Source organism: Megalobrama amblycephala, linkage group LG19, assembly GCF_018812025.1.
Source record: "Megalobrama amblycephala isolate DHTTF-2021 linkage group LG19, ASM1881202v1, whole genome shotgun sequence".
Lineage (NCBI taxonomy): Eukaryota > Metazoa > Chordata > Actinopteri > Cypriniformes > Xenocyprididae > Megalobrama > Megalobrama amblycephala.
The window spans coordinates 7,044,550-7,060,527 of record NC_063062.1 but is presented as its reverse complement, the minus strand read 5'-3'; the positions used below and the strand labels follow the sequence as shown (position 1 = coordinate 7,060,527).

At 34.4% G+C, this 15,978-nt stretch overlaps 1 protein-coding gene across 1 annotated transcript in view; it reads left to right on the top strand.

Annotated features, from left to right (window-relative positions):
- Nucleotides 1-753: 753 nt before the first annotated feature.
- Nucleotides 754-15,978, top strand: part of cracr2aa (calcium release activated channel regulator 2Aa) — a 33,933-nt gene continuing 18,708 nt past the window's right edge. Inside the window, exons 1-4 of the mRNA XM_048168910.1 lie at nt 754-1,080; nt 9,802-10,060; nt 11,822-11,933; nt 12,075-12,264. Of these exons, the coding sequence (XP_048024867.1) occupies nt 9,866-10,060; nt 11,822-11,933; nt 12,075-12,264 (497 nt within the window). The 5' untranslated portion in view covers nt 754-1,080; nt 9,802-9,865. The remainder of the gene's footprint in view (nt 1,081-9,801; nt 10,061-11,821; nt 11,934-12,074; nt 12,265-15,978) is intronic.

Sequence of the window (15,978 nt, the reverse complement as noted above, 5' to 3'; positions counted from 1 at the left end):
CCCTTTAATATTGCAAATTTTGGCATTGAGATGTCAGGTATTTAGGTGTTCAGATTCTTGTATGTTGTTTTGTTTTTTTGTAAGAGGCACTCTTTTGAATATTTATATTATTAATGAATATTTTATATTAATTTATGAACAGAATATTATATTTCTATTCATATGGTGATTTTTAGGCCGATATGTAACTATCTGTATTCTGTTTAGAAACATTTGTCATACTAGAAAAATACCACTTATTACCCAGTAGTAAACCGTACAGGCCTATACTTAAAAAAAATGATATATTTTGGGAAATCCATTTGCTTGTATTATTATTATTATTATTATTATTATTATTATTATTTGCACCACAAGACAAATTTACCTTCGGGGTAAATATAGTAGGTTACATTTAAATTCAATTCACTAATTGCTATTGTGTTATATATTGTATTTAATGTATAGACCTTATTCACAGCAGCACCATCTTTGATTTTTAACGGGAATGAAAGCGATGCTGTGAGGGATAGATACATCTCTTCTTCAGTTTTATTTAATGTGGTTTTTGGATTGTTTTGCTTACGAAACACTGCAAAAATATATTTTCAAGAAATTTCAGTAAACAAAAAAACTCTAGACAGCAGAGCTCTGGAAAATTATAAGTGGTCAGAGAGCTTTATACAGATTTTTACAGCGGATGCAATTGAAAACACAGCGTCGCTTTCATACCTGTCATGACGCTGCTCTGAAGGTCTATCGACCAACTTCCGCGTGCGTTCCTCGGTTGCTATAGAAACAGACGGATGCAGGTCCACGTGGACGCGAGTCCCTCCCCGTGAACGCGCAGCAGTGAGTGTTTGATCAAACTTGTCGGCAGCTTGTTCTCATGTGTCCTTAACGCGCTCAGCTTCAGTTTCAAGATCTTCTGGACTTTCAGTTAATCTTCAGCCTAGAAGTCTTTGCTTGCAGAAATCTTCTGCATTTGATGTCACTTCAACATTGTGAAAAGTTTCACTCTTAATAGTACTTTTCTTAATAATAAATTGTCGCTTCATGGGTGGACTTTATGAAGTAACATCAGCGGCTGCCTGTTTAAAGGTAAAGTTGTTGTTGTTATTATTATTATTTTTTACCTAGATCTGTGTTTAACTTAACTATTTCTGTGTTCTGTGCTTGGGCAACTCTTAACAGGAAGTGTGAAAGAAAGTGTGTGAAGGAATCTCCTACTTAGAGGAAACAAGTGTTCCTGTTTTCATCAACTGCTTGTAGAGTTGCATTTTGTTTTTCATGCCTAGTAACGTTACTCGACTATTTACTTTAGTAAAAAGCACTTTTTACTTGTTCTACTAGGCATGAAAAACAGTATGCAATTTGTTCCATATGTGAAAGTGCATTGCTTTGTCCTTTCACATTGCATTTCACTTTCAGTGTGAATAGGCAAGAACAGTGTATTTAGTAACAACAAATGTTTTGTTCTCTTTTAAATACAGAGACTCTCTCTAAGCATTGTCTTTAGCTACTGTGTAGTCTAACTGGACTGGCAAGAAAAACTTTCCATTTGAGTCTTGATACAACATAATGTTTGCATAGTGTAAAATCTTTGTTGAACCTACATGGACACAGAAACTGTGGATGGTTTCTGCTAAAGGTTTCTGTAGGTGTAATGGTAAATTCATCCATTCATTCTCTAAACCACTGTAGGGTCACAGGATGCTAAAGCCTTTACTGGTATTAATTTATTCCACACAGGCATTGTAAGTTGCTTTAGATAAAAGCATCTGATGACATGTTTACTGGTGTAAAGACATGATATTTAAAGGGTTAGTTCACCCAAAAAAGAAAATTCTGTCATTAATTATTCACCCTCATGTCTTTCCAAACCTGTAAGACCTTTGTTCATCTTCAGAACATAAATTAAGATATTTTTGATTAAATCCGATAGGTATATGACTATCGACAGCAAAAACGAAACAAAAATAATGACTTTATTTAACAATCTCTTCTCTTCCCTGTCAATAATGGCCAGCCAATAATGAGTCTGCGCTCTGATGTAGAACCTGGAAGCGCTGGATGTAAACAATGTATGAGAATGACACAGAAGAGAAGATATTGTTGAATAAAGTCGTCATTTTTTTTTTTGTTTTTGCGCACAAAACATATTCTTGTCTCTTTATAAAATTATGGTTGAACCACTGCAGTCACGTTGATGGTTTTAACAATGTCTTTAGTCCCTTTCTGGACCTTGAAAGTGTTGATTACATTGCTGTCTATGGACAGCAAGTCATATACCTCTCGGACTTTATCAAAAATATCTTAATTTGTGTTCTGAAGAAGGTCTTATGAGTATGGAATGACATGAGGGTGAGTAATTAATGACTGAATTTTCATTTTTGGGTGAACTAACTCTTTAAGTGAAACTAAACTGTTTGAACTACAGCATAGTGTTCTCTTTATTAGCATGGCGGCATAGATAAATGTTGTATGCAAAGCAGTAATGATATTCCTTCTGAAGGACGTTCACAAAAAGGAGTAGCTCTGGTGAAGGGACAAACTCAATAGGCTAAGATCAACTTTTTAATACCTTTATTCAGCAAAGATACAGCAAAGATGCATTAAATTGATCAAAACTGCCTGTAGTTATATGTTTATGTTTAAAATATATATGTTTAAAAATTCTACTTAAAAAAAAAATACTGTTCTTTTAACTTTCTATTCATCAAAGAATCCTGAAAAAAATGTGTCATGATTTTCACAAATATATTAAGCTGCACAACTGTTTTCAACATTGATAACAATAAGAAATGTTTATTGAGCACCAAATCAGCATATTAGAATGATTTCTGAAGGATCATGTGACACTGAAGACTGGAGTAATGTTGCTGCAAATTCAGTTTTGCCAACGCAGGAATGAATTACTTTTGATTATATTTTTGTATACAAATATATTAAAATAAAAATCTTATTTTAAATTGTAATTATATTTCACATTTTTACTGTTTTATTGTATTTTTGATCAATATAATTACAGCCTTGAGCATAAGAGACTTCTTTCAAAAACAGAATGTTGCATTTTAAGTCTGGCCTATAATTACATGTACATTTGTAAACACATGGTTTTACTGTATATTTCATCATGGTGCTTATATTGCAAAGCCTTTATGATAATCGTCATTGATGTACAGTGTCTGTACATTACATTTTAACTGTAGCTGGGTCATTCTGTGTCAACTCGACCAGTCCCCCAGCTCAAATTTTAAATTTTGCTAATATTTTATTTTATTTATTTATTTATTTGAAGAAAGACAAACATAAATAGCAGTGAAAGCCAAAATATTAAATGCCACAGATATATTTACTGAATAATCCACTATTTTTTAAAGGGCAGGGTCAAAATAACAATTTTCGCCTAAAATTTAAAGCCAAATTACAGGGGGAGAAAAAAAAAAAACTTTAGAAAGATGGCTGCATCATTATTTTATTTTTACACATAGATAGATCTGTTAGTACATTCTGTTGTAATCCTTGTTGCCTGATTGTCTGAAGAACAAATAATGTTAAAAATTGAAAATATTTATTCACATAAAAACATCAAGGTCAATAACTTAAGAATATTAAGTTAAGTTAAATTAATGTTATTAAAGGGTTACTTCAGGATTTAGCATTAAGCTTTGTATCAGTAGAATACCACTAGTATTTTCGAATTACCATGCTTTCCCCCTTCATATCAGCCCGAGATGAAAGATTTATGCAGTTTTATTCTGTAAAAAATTTTGCGTCATCGGAGGCTTTTTTGGCCAGAGGCTTAAAACTACAGCCAGTAATAGCAGGTAGTTCCGCATTTTTTCACCACGCCCATACATATACGCGTTTGAGGTTACTCACGGACATAGATCAAAGATTTTATCAAAAGTGGGTGTCAGTTATATTTTTAAGCTTACAGTATTTAACTTTATTTTGTCTGCACTACATCAGTGGTTCATCTCGCAAATTTATCGGTCTCTGCAGTCATCTCAACCAATACAGCAACAGGCTTTTGTGGTAACGTTAGCATAAATAGATAAATAGACTAACTCAGTTTTACAGAACAGTGGCTTTACTTTGATAACAATCAACTTATATGCAACTTATATGTAATTGTCTATCTAACGTTACTTTGCTAAGTTTGCAGTTTTACTGCTACTTACAACACTACATATAGGCTACTGTGTTATCAGAAATAGAGTCTAGTATCAGCGAGTCTTACCTCTAGGCGAATACGCTTAGTACCAGATGCCCAGGCTGTTCGTCCTCTGGGAAAGTGAATATCGATGGTATCGCGGTGTCCTTCAGAATGGTTCCCTTCATTGCAAGGATATTTGGTTCGTAGTCCTCGTGCTTGAAATGGAGACTACATATTCTGGGTTTTTTTTAGGTTTTCTATAACGGTTTCATCTCCAAACTTCGTGTGTTTGATGGCTCGCAGCCACTGTTCACTCCAAATCTTTAACTTAATCGGAAAATGATGGAAACTTACTTGTCCTTTCCTGGTTTTGGGTGTACATCCAGGTACAAAGCAATTTAGCACCATTTCGCTGTAAATGTATGAACTAACTCACGATTTATAGAATTAATATGTAACAAAGCAAGCCTAGTTGTTTGAATTTTCCTGGTAATGCCGCCTGTAACCGATAGGCGTGGTTTGGGCTTGGCCTCGCAAGGGCAGCAAAACAAGTGCATTCTGGGAGTTGTTGTCTTTCATCCACATTAGTCAAAAATACATTTTCTGCCTTTTCTCAGTCTAGAAAGCTCCAAATTCAAAAATAATTTCACATTTCTACGACATAAATGACCAATTTTAAATACACATTCATCTTTCCAGGGATGAAGTACCCCTTTAAGAATATGGAAAACATGGCTATTTAGCTGCTGCAATACTTGTATTTAACGTTTGTATTTTAGAAATGTACACATCTCTGGAAGGAAGTTAATGTGCCTCAACTTGGCCATTTCAGTGTATTTTTGGTACTGAAATATTGCTAAAATTGGTATGTTTAATTTAGTTGTTTTGAGGGTAAGAAGATGCAATCCTAGTTTCATTTATTCTTTAGACATTCTTCTTTAAAATACAGTAAGTATCAGCTGTTTGGAAATTCATCCATATTTGGTTTTTGACCATTGAAAATTGGTAAAGTTAAACAATTTGCTCATGGAGCCGCGTTGAGAGTCCCATATCTTTTGGAATAAACAATAGTGCCTTTAAAAATGAACATACCAAAATAACAGTTTTGAAAACTGCTTTTTTCCCTTTTTGAATTTTCACCATTAGAATATAATGCAACAAAGACTGATAAAGTCAACAAATGTAACTAATAGAAATACCAATATCTGTAAAAAAAAAAAAAATAATAATAATAATAACATAATGATGCTGCCATCTTTCTAAAGTCATTTTTACCTCCCTGTAGTTTGGCTCCAAATCTCAGATGAAAATTGGTAATTCGACCCCCCTCTACAAAATAGTGAATTACTCAATAAATATTAATCCATGACATGTATTATTTTGGCTGTCTGCAATATTTATGTTTGTCTTTCTTCAGAAAAAAAATATGAACAATTAAAAATTTGCACCTGGGGAATTTTTCAGCTTATAATGTGGAAGGTATAATGAAGCTTTTATCTTTGTTCCTTAGCTTCATAATGTTAAATTGGTTGATTAAAGTTCAGTTAATATTGTGTTTAACACATCCCCCTCCCCCCCAAAATGAGTTGGATCAAGTCTTGTTGAAGACTCTGTGACATAATTTTGCCTGTGGCTGACATGATTTTGGTCTTTCCTTAGTGGGCTAGTTTGGGCCACTGAAAGCATCATTCGGTTTCACTGCACTCAGAAGTTTGAAACAGCAAACTTGTGGATCTCCCAGTCAATACCCAGAGGAAATGCGCATCGTATTCTTGTATTTGTGGCGCATCGTATTCTTGTATTTGTGGCATGGCTTGTCAGCTCCCATCAATCCCATTAAGTTTAAACTTGTGGTCACTGCACAAATGACATCTGTATTCCACTAATAAGAGAAACAGTGTTCCAGTCCTCTAGTTTCTGCTATTCTTGACAGCCATGGACTGACTGCTTTTTCTCTCTCTCTCTAGATGTCTCTAGATGTTTTTACTAAAATCCCATCCTAAAGCCATTTTATAGTGAATACAGTCATATGTACAGTACTAAAGAATTACAAACAATAAGTAGCCTATGTTTCCCTCCAAAGTTGCAAATTTAACTTTGGAAAATTTGGAATATTGCATAAAACATTTGTTTCCATCCCATGTGTTCAAGAAAACAAAATCGTCACTTCCTGGGAAATTGGTGCAAAATATCCGAAATAAAAATGGAAGTTGTTGTAATCGCGGAAGCCACTGTGGCTCTTTTTTCCTACATCATAAATTACTTGTGCCTCAGAGAGCGCAGATGCCTGGCGTTTGGGAACATAATCGTCTGAGAAAATTCTGGAAGGTAATCATACCCAAACATTTTGATGGCATTTCAGGCATTTCAGAATGACCAAACCAACATTTGAGATGCTGTGCACTGAAATTGTTCCATTGGTTATTCAGGTTATCCAATCACATCCTTTTTTCCCCCTCGCATCGGGGGATTTAATTAGTAAATGTGTTTCCATCACAGTTTATATGCATGTCTTCTTATCGGAAAAAAATAAAAAAATAAAAATCTGCCTCAAGCACATAAAGACTAAAGGACAATTTCACTTTTTTGACAATGTATAGGAAAAACAATTCAATCACTATAGGGAACCTAGATAACTTTTCATTAGGCTTTGAACAAGTCCATTGGCTTAAGTTGTTAAATATTATGTAGCTGACCACCCTAAAAATGTGATAAGCATAAAAATAAGTTGTTAATGTCTAATATTATTGCTTGATAAACACATTTTTACACAGGCATAATATAACTGTTTTCCTTCTAAACCCTTACCTGCAATATTACAGCCAAGTAACTCAATTTGTAGGGAATCAAGGAGATGTCACAGAAAAGCTTTGAAATTACTTCTGTGCCGCTGAAATGCTCATTAAGTTTGATTGTTCTAGTTAGACAAAAGAAAACAATATTGTACATATACAAGCTGTTATGATGGGCAAACAAAAGTTTTAATCAATATGTCTGCCAAGAAACCCAGAGGTGCAATCATTATCATAAATGTATTTCTTATATCTTCTGCTTCATCTGCTTGCTTCATTTTGCATCACAGTACCTTACCAAGCTGGTTAGAATTTTCTGAAGTTCTTAGTGACTAGAACCCCACTAGAATTGCTAAGATTTAAAGATGCAATGTTTGTAGTGGATTCTTTGAATGGAAATGTCTCCTTTTCAAATTATTTTTTTATTCAAAGATGATAAATTTTTGAAAGAACATCTATGGTCAGTTTTTGGCTTTATCCTACTAGCTGTCTAAGGGTACGTTTAATTGACAACAATGAACTAAAAGCAGAAAAGTTTTTCCTTTGCATTATTCATGTACAGATCATGGATTTGCGAAAATGACTCAAAATGCTGTATTATGCTGCCAGTCCAGTAGTTGGCAATGTCACTTTGTAAAGAAACATTACATACGCATGATGTCACTGTTTTCACAAATTCACATTTTTGTAGTTTACACAGAGACAATAACGATATCGGTTTCAAAAACGTGCACTTTGAAACCCATTTTCAAAACTTTGCATTTTCGGTCCCCCAAAATGCCTTTTTTTGTTTTTATGAACAGCCAAACGCATAAAAAGTTTTCCGTTTTTAGTTGAAAACAGTGTCGTGTAAACGGCCCCTATAAGTAGACAACATCACCACATTATATATTGGACATACTAGAGAATATCATATTAAAGGTGCTCTATGTAAGTTTTTGACTGTACTAAAGCATAAAAATACCATAATATGTTTGCAGACATTTATTAAAGGTGCCATCGAATTGAAAATTGAATTTACCTCGGCATAGTTGAATAACAAGAGTTAAGTACATGGAAATGACATACAGTGAGTCTCAAACTCCATTGTTTCCTCCTTATATAAATCTCATTTGTTTAAAAGACCTCCGAAGAACAGGCGAATCTCAACATAACACCGACTGTTACGTAACAGTCGGACTCATTAATATGTACGCCCCCAATATTTGCATATGCCAGCCCATGATCGAAGCATTACACAAGGGCAGCCAGTATTAACGTCTGGATGTGCACAGCTGAATCATCAGACTAGGTAAGCAAGCAAGAACAATAGCGAAAAATGGCAGATGGAGCAATAATAACTGACATGATCCATGATATTTTTAGTGATATTTGTAAATTGTCTTTCTAAATGTTTCGTTAGCATGTTGCTAATGTACTGTTAAATGTGGTTAAAGTTACCATTGTTTCTTACTGTATTCACGGAGACAAGAGCCGTTGCTATTTTCATTTTTAAACACTTGCGGTCTGTATAATTCATAAACACAACTTCATTCTTTATAAATCTCTCCAACAGTGTAGCATTAGCCGTTAGCCATGGAGCACAGCCTCAAACTCATTCAGAATCAAATGTAAACATCCAAATAAATACCAAAATTACGCGATTAGACATGCTGCATGACGAACACTTTGTAAAGATCCATTTTGAGGGTTATATTAGCTGTGTGAACTTTGTTAAAAAATTAATTTAAAAAAATCTATGGGGTATTTTGAGCTGCAACTTCACAGACACATTCAGGGGACACCTTAGACTTGTATCACATCTTGTAAAAAAACGTTCGATGGCACCTTTAAACATGCTCAGTTCACATTAGTTTCTCTGAAAACCATTGCTACAAACAGTTATTTTACTTTGAAATTTGCATTCTGTGTAGGAATTTCTTTTTTTGTTTCGGTCTGTGCAAGACTGCACAGTATTATTATTATTTTTTTTTTTTTAAGTTTCTTATGTTTTTCATTTATTCGACAAATACATAAAACATAAGTAAAAAACAGTTATATTGTGAAAAAATGATTACAATTTTTTTCTATTTTGATATATTTTAAAATGTAATTTATTCCTGATACCAAAGCTGAAATTTCAATCTCACATGATCCTTCAAAAACCATTCTAATATACAGATTTGCTGCTCAAGAAACATTTCTCATTACTGTCATCAATGTTGAAAACAGTTGTTCTGATGTATTTATTTATTTAATTTATTTATTGGAATTTTTTAATGAATAGGTTCAAAAGAACAGCATTTATTTGAAATACTTTTTTGTAAGTATTTATTTATTATCACTTTTGATCAATTAAATTCATGCAATTCCTTGCTGAATAAAGTATTCATTTCTTTAAAAAACAAAAAACTTACAGACCACAATCTTTTAAACAGTTGTATGTAGGCCTATACTTTATAGTAAACAAATCCTATAAATTCAGGGTCTCTTTTGTTACAGCTCTCTAGCGATTTGAAAACAGATCCCTCTGTGGTTTCTCCTCTTTAATATAATTTTCTGTCAATGTAGCAATTTATGACAATTCAGCTAACATATAAAATGAGCTGTAAATGCAATGATACTTTCTCTGAATTCAGAAAATGGACAGTTTATGACCATCTGTACTCAAAACATAACCTGTCTAAATATACACTTTGACGTTTTCTCTCAATCTGTCTTTCTCTTTCTTTTTAACGCTCTTTCTTTTCCTGTGCCCATCTCAGTGCCCTCATTGTCTAATTAAAGAGATGGTTGCTAAGAGATGGCGCTCGGCGGCGCTTTAAGAGGATGTGATGTGGTGTAACTCAAAAGCTTTGTTCTCTCTCTCTACTCTTCTCTTCTGTCAAGGGCTGACCCATGTGAGAAAGGAGACTTCGCGCACACACATACATACGCACACATAAACACACACATGGACGCCATGGCATCTTTCTCCACCTTCAACACCTGTGGCTCCAAGGTGGATCGGGTGTCCCATCGTAGGGGAGAAGACAGGCAGGGGACGCCCAATGACAGCAACTGCAGTGCTGTACTTGAGAAGACCAGAGAGTTCTTCCAGATTTGTGACATAGAGGGCAAAGGCTTCATTACACGACGGGATATGCAGGTAAGGATGTTGGGAACTAGGTGTCCATATGATTTGTGATTAGACCTGGAGCTTTAAAGGTAAAGAAAAATGAAAACCCCCAAAATTTTATTGAATCATCTGGTTTTTCTGGCATTGTTTCAGCTGCGAACCTTGAACTGAATTACTTGATTTCTTGCAACCGAATATAAACATTGATCTGAATAAAGTAATTCACTTAAAAAAAAAACTAATTAAAGACACAGTTTGTTAAATGTATTTGGCAATTTTTGGTCTTGAAAAAGTACAAATGAAGTATAACATGCTTCTGTACTGAAACTTGATTGTTTTCTTTTTACCTTACAAAAAAAAAAAAACTAAAGATTTTTTTTCAAGAGTTCCCACAGTCTTGGAAAATGGAATATTCCACCAATTGATCATAGTGTGTGTGTGTGTGTGTGTGTGTATATATATATATATATATATATATATATATATATATATATATATATATATATATATATCTAAAATATAAAAATATATTTTTATATTTTATATATATATATATATATATATATATATATATATATATATATATAAAATAAAAATATATTTTTTATATTTTATATATATATATATATATATATATATATATATATATATATATATAAGAATTTTCAGCCTCTTCTTGTCAAAATCGGAGGAACATATGAGACCGTCCTGGAATTGGGGTGGGCGTTTTGAGACCACCCCTTCAGTTGTATTATTGTGCAGATTCGATCACCTCTTCCATTGATTGTACAGGCTTCCTTTGAAGTCACGCTCTCGGTCCTTGCTCTGAAGAGCCCCTTTCAAAAGCATCACAGCTTTGATCCAGTGTCCAGTGGAAAATGCATTAATAAACATTGGTTCCTCATCTTTATTTAAATGATGCCTCTTATTAGTTCAACCTGTTTGGATTAAATAGATCCTACAAATCCATACGGATTTAAAATTTTCTATTAAACCTTTGTGAATCTGCTATTGTGAAAACTGTGACAAAACATTTACGTCTTTGGCATAGTAACTTGCATCATGGGTCAACCACATGTTGGTCTGGCAGAAAATGCTGACAGCAGTAATGGTGTTTCAAAGAGCGGCTTTTTCTAAACTTTCAGACTGTCAAAAAAGCCACAGGAAGAGTTTTATTACTGTTGTTAGAAGCTGTCACATTGGTTTGCAGAGGAACTGGGTGATGGCTCACAGTTTGTGCGCATCTTTACGCAAATGTTTTCACACGCCCATCAGCATTTACAACTGACTTTTACAAGTACAGAAAAAGCCAAAAATCCACGCTAAAGTCACACAGAGAATTATATGTGGAGCTTTATGGGACAGCTGATACCAGAGCATATCTGAGCAAACATTTGTCAGGTTCCCACACAAGGGTGTGTTATTTGCTTCCTAAGAATAGTAACATTCTTACTGTGTGTTAACTGGGTTGATCACTGAAAGACACAGCCTGTGTTATTTTAAAGGTGTCAAACGTCAGCCTTGTTTAAAACTTTTGTCATGACACAAATAACCTGGTAAAGAACTGGGGAATATTTGGTTTAGTTTGGTTTTATAGTGACATTTAGTTCGTGCCTTATGAATTTTGATTTACTTTGTAAGATCAATTAAATGGATTATATTTGATTGGTGGTTTAAACTTAAAACATTATTTTATGTACAAAAAAATAATCTGTTTGTTTATACTCTGTTAATCTGCTTATTGTTTGTGCTTCTTATAACATGTCAGTATCATTTGTCATGTTGTTGTAGAGGTTAAATGGAGAGCTTCCTCTGAGTGCCGAGGAACTTGAGAACGTCTTTGACACTTTGGATGCGGATGCCAATGGATATCTGACCTTTGAGGAGTTCTCTTCTGGTTTTAGTACGTTTGCATTGCATTTGGCGGTTCAGATTTGAATCCGTACAGCAGTCAGTTAAAAAAAAAAAAATCCTTGATTTGATACTATATGTTGTATTTTGGATTGTCTATATCTTTTATTTGCTAATGTGTTTGTCTATTCAGGTGAGTTTATGTTTGGCCCTGGTGTGGCATCAGTAGAGCTGCATGCAGGTGAGGAGTCAGTCTCAAGAAAGACTCCAGAAGTGCTCTACGAGAGCCAATGGGAGGAGAGAATCAGCAGGGCAGAGGAGGACGAGGAGAAACACTTCTGCATGCTAATGGAGAACCTGGGGGCGAGCAACATCTTTGAAGAGTGAGTGTAATTTCAGTCAGCCACACTTACTGGAAAATCTACCAACATTTGAAATGGATTCTGAATTGAATTGATCTTCATTTTTAGGTTGTTAAATATTTCATTTAGGTTTTTACATTAATTAAGTTTTCTTAGATACTGCTTTCGTGTTTAACACATTCAGTTGTGGTCAGAATCATTGGCACCTTTGGTAAATATGATCAAAGATGACTATAAAAATAAATCTGCATTGTTTATCCTTTTGATCTTTAATTCATAAAATTTGCAAAAATCGTAACTTTTCATTGAAGGAAAATAATTGAATGTGGGGGGAAATCACATTATGAAATAAATGTTTTTCTCCAAAACACGTTGGCCACAATTATTGGCACCCCTATAATTTTTTATTAGTAAAATATCTCTGAAATATATTCCCATTCATATTTACATTTTTTTTTTAGCACACCAGGGTGATCATGAACATGAAATTGTCCAGCCATGACTACCTGTTCCACAGGAGTATAAACATGAGGAAACACAAAGGCCAAATTGCCTTAATAATTCATCACAATGAGTAAAACCAAAGAATATAGTTCTGATGTGCAGCAAAATATTGTTGAGCTTCACAAAATAGAAAGTGGCTGTAAGAAAATAGCATTGAAAATCCCCATTTCCACTATCAGGGCAATAATTAATAAGTTCCAATCAACTAAAGATGTTACAAATATGCCTGGAAGAGGACGTGTGTCTAAATCGTCCTAATGCGCGGTGAGGAGGAAAGTTTGAGTGGCCAAAGACTCTCCAAGGATCACAGCTGGAGAATTGCAGAGATTAGTTGAGTCTTGAGTCTCAGAAAGCCTAAAAAAATTATCAAACAGCACCTACATCCCCACAAGTTGTTCGGGTGGGTTTCAAGGAAAATCCTCTGCTCTCATCCAGAAACAATCTCCAGCATATTCAGTTGTCAGACAAGACTGGAACTTCAAACGGGACTAGCTTCTATGGTCAGATGAAAAAAAAAAAAAAAAAAAAAGAGCTTTTTGGCAGCAAACCCACCAGATGGGTTTGGTGCACATATGGACAAAAAGTACCCCATGCCCATGGTTAAATATACTGCTAGCTCTTTAATGTTGTAGGCCTATTTGTTTTGCTGGAGGTCCTGGACATTTTGTTCAGATACATGGTATCATGGATTCTATCAAATACCAACAGATAAAAAAATCAAAACCTGAGCACTTCTGCTAGAAATCCAATAATGGGCAGTGGTTGGATCTTCCATCAGGACAATGATCCAAAACAAACATCAAAACCAACACAAATGTGTCACTGAGCACACAATGAAGCTTCTGCCATGGCCATCCCAGTAACCTGACCTGAACCCTAAAGTAAATGAGTGGAGTGAACTGAAGAGAAGAAGCACCAAAATGGAGCTGGAATCTGAAGGATCTGGAGAGATTCTGCATGAAGGAATGGTCTCTGATCTCTTGTCAGGTGTTCTCCAAACTCATCAGGCATTATGGGTGAAGACTCAGAGCTATTATCGTGGCAAAAGGAGTTTGGAAAAAGTATTGAATAAAAGGGTGCTAATAATTGGGGTTTCCCCCCCCACTTTCAACTCTTTTCCTTCAATGAAAGGTTAGATTTTTCCTAATTTTATGAATTAAAGATCAAAAGGATTAACAATGCAGATTTATTTTTACAGTCATCTTTGATCGCATTTATCAAGGGTGCCAATAATTCTGACCACAACTGTATTAGTTATGTATTTATATCTATAATAACTAGTTATTGTATTTCTAAATATCATAATCATATAATTTATATTTAATGTGCATGTCTTTTTACACCAAAATTAACAAGGCATAAAAAGTTAACGTATACAATAGATAGAAATTTCCCCAAAACAGTCAATAGTAAGAGATAGCACACATTTTCCCCTTTCTCCGGGGAAGATTTTAGATTTTATATCAAATATCAAACTGAAAGAGCTTATATAATTTTTATATTGTTATAAGAAAAATATTAAATTATTGTGTGTGTGTGAGTGTGTGTGTGTGTGTGTGTGTGTGTGTGTATATATGTATATATATATATATATATATATATATATATATATATATATATATATATATATATATATATATATATATATATATATATTTATTATGATTATTTTAATTTTTACTTTGAGTTTGCCATAAAAATAACCTTTTCTGCTGATATGACATAAAATAAATAAATAAGAGACAGCACATTCCCAAAGGAAGGCACTTTTGATAAGACCAAGGGATTTTAATACAGGTCTTCTCATTGACCATATGGTGAGTTTGTAACGCATGACCGGATGCACTTTCAGCAAACTACCGCCACACCTAAAAGGCAAACAGTGATGGTGGAAGACATCAATTATAAAAGTTCATCCTTCTGACTGACCTTAATCCTTGTGTACGGTTATTGCTTTTTCAAAGGGGAGCTGACAGTTTAGATTAGATTCTGATATGCATTTCTAGTCTCAGCCTCAGACTTCATGCCCACCGACTGCTGGCTGAACATCTGAAGGCACACAAAATGGTAAATACTTCAGGAATTTCAAAGTCGTCATCAGGATGGGTTGAATTCTCCTGGATTTATGTCACGTTCTTTAACGGTCTGTCTAGAAACACAGCCGTCATGACCATAGATGCCTCATTACTGGCTGTTTCTTTGGGCCGCCGCTATACGTAAGCCATCCACCATATTGGAACGGTCAAAGCCGGTCTTTGAACATTCGAGAACAAGTTAACTTTACAGTATGTCTGCAATCGTAGTTAGAAGCATGTATGAATATCTTTACCTGCAATAGACTTCAGCAGATGATTTTGCTAAACAAAACACAACACAAGACATTAGAAGACACGACGGCATTAGCCAACACGGCATTAAAAAGTTACCATAGTTTAAAAACCTGTAATATTGAGTTAATACATAAACACAAACCAGCACATTCTCACCTGTGAAAGGTTATTTAAATCCCGAGATTTTAAATCTCGGTGGTTTGACAACCAGAAGCTGCGCAATATTGTGGAATCAACGCATACGTATCTATCGTCGTGATGCCAAACCCCCTTATGGAAGAAGAAAGCCGTCGTGTTTACAGCTGTGACATAAGCATTTATCAGGATCACCTAAACGCTGGATTTTTTAAAATTATGTGAAGTTCACAGCACCATTGTTGCTGTCTGGGACATTGACTTTACGTTTTCATGCCTTTAAACATGACGCTGAACAAAATGAACTGTGATTAGTTGCTTTACATGTCGGCCAAACGTAATCTAGGGCAGTCCTTGGCCAACGATAGACGCTATGGAGTCCAGACCTTCTGCCGTCACTCTGAAGGTCTGGCTATGCGAGGCTAATGCATCTCATATATGAGCGTAAATAAAAGCTTTTGTTTAAGTTTTATTTCCACAAACACGTGATATGTAGTTTTGATTTCCTTTCAGGAGACCTATTGATATTTTCTTTGCTACAAAAAATTCTGTTAATATTTTTACATAGAGCTATGATTGTGAAATAATTTATTTCCAAGACCAAGGTTACTGTACTAAAAACATTATTATAAAATCATAAATTAAACATTTAATATAGTGTAGTGCTTGTTAGAGCACATTGTTTGTGCAGTGTGATGCAAGATACTACAGTAGATAAAACTTAGATCATGTGCAGATAAAACATTTAACAAACTTTAAAAACCAC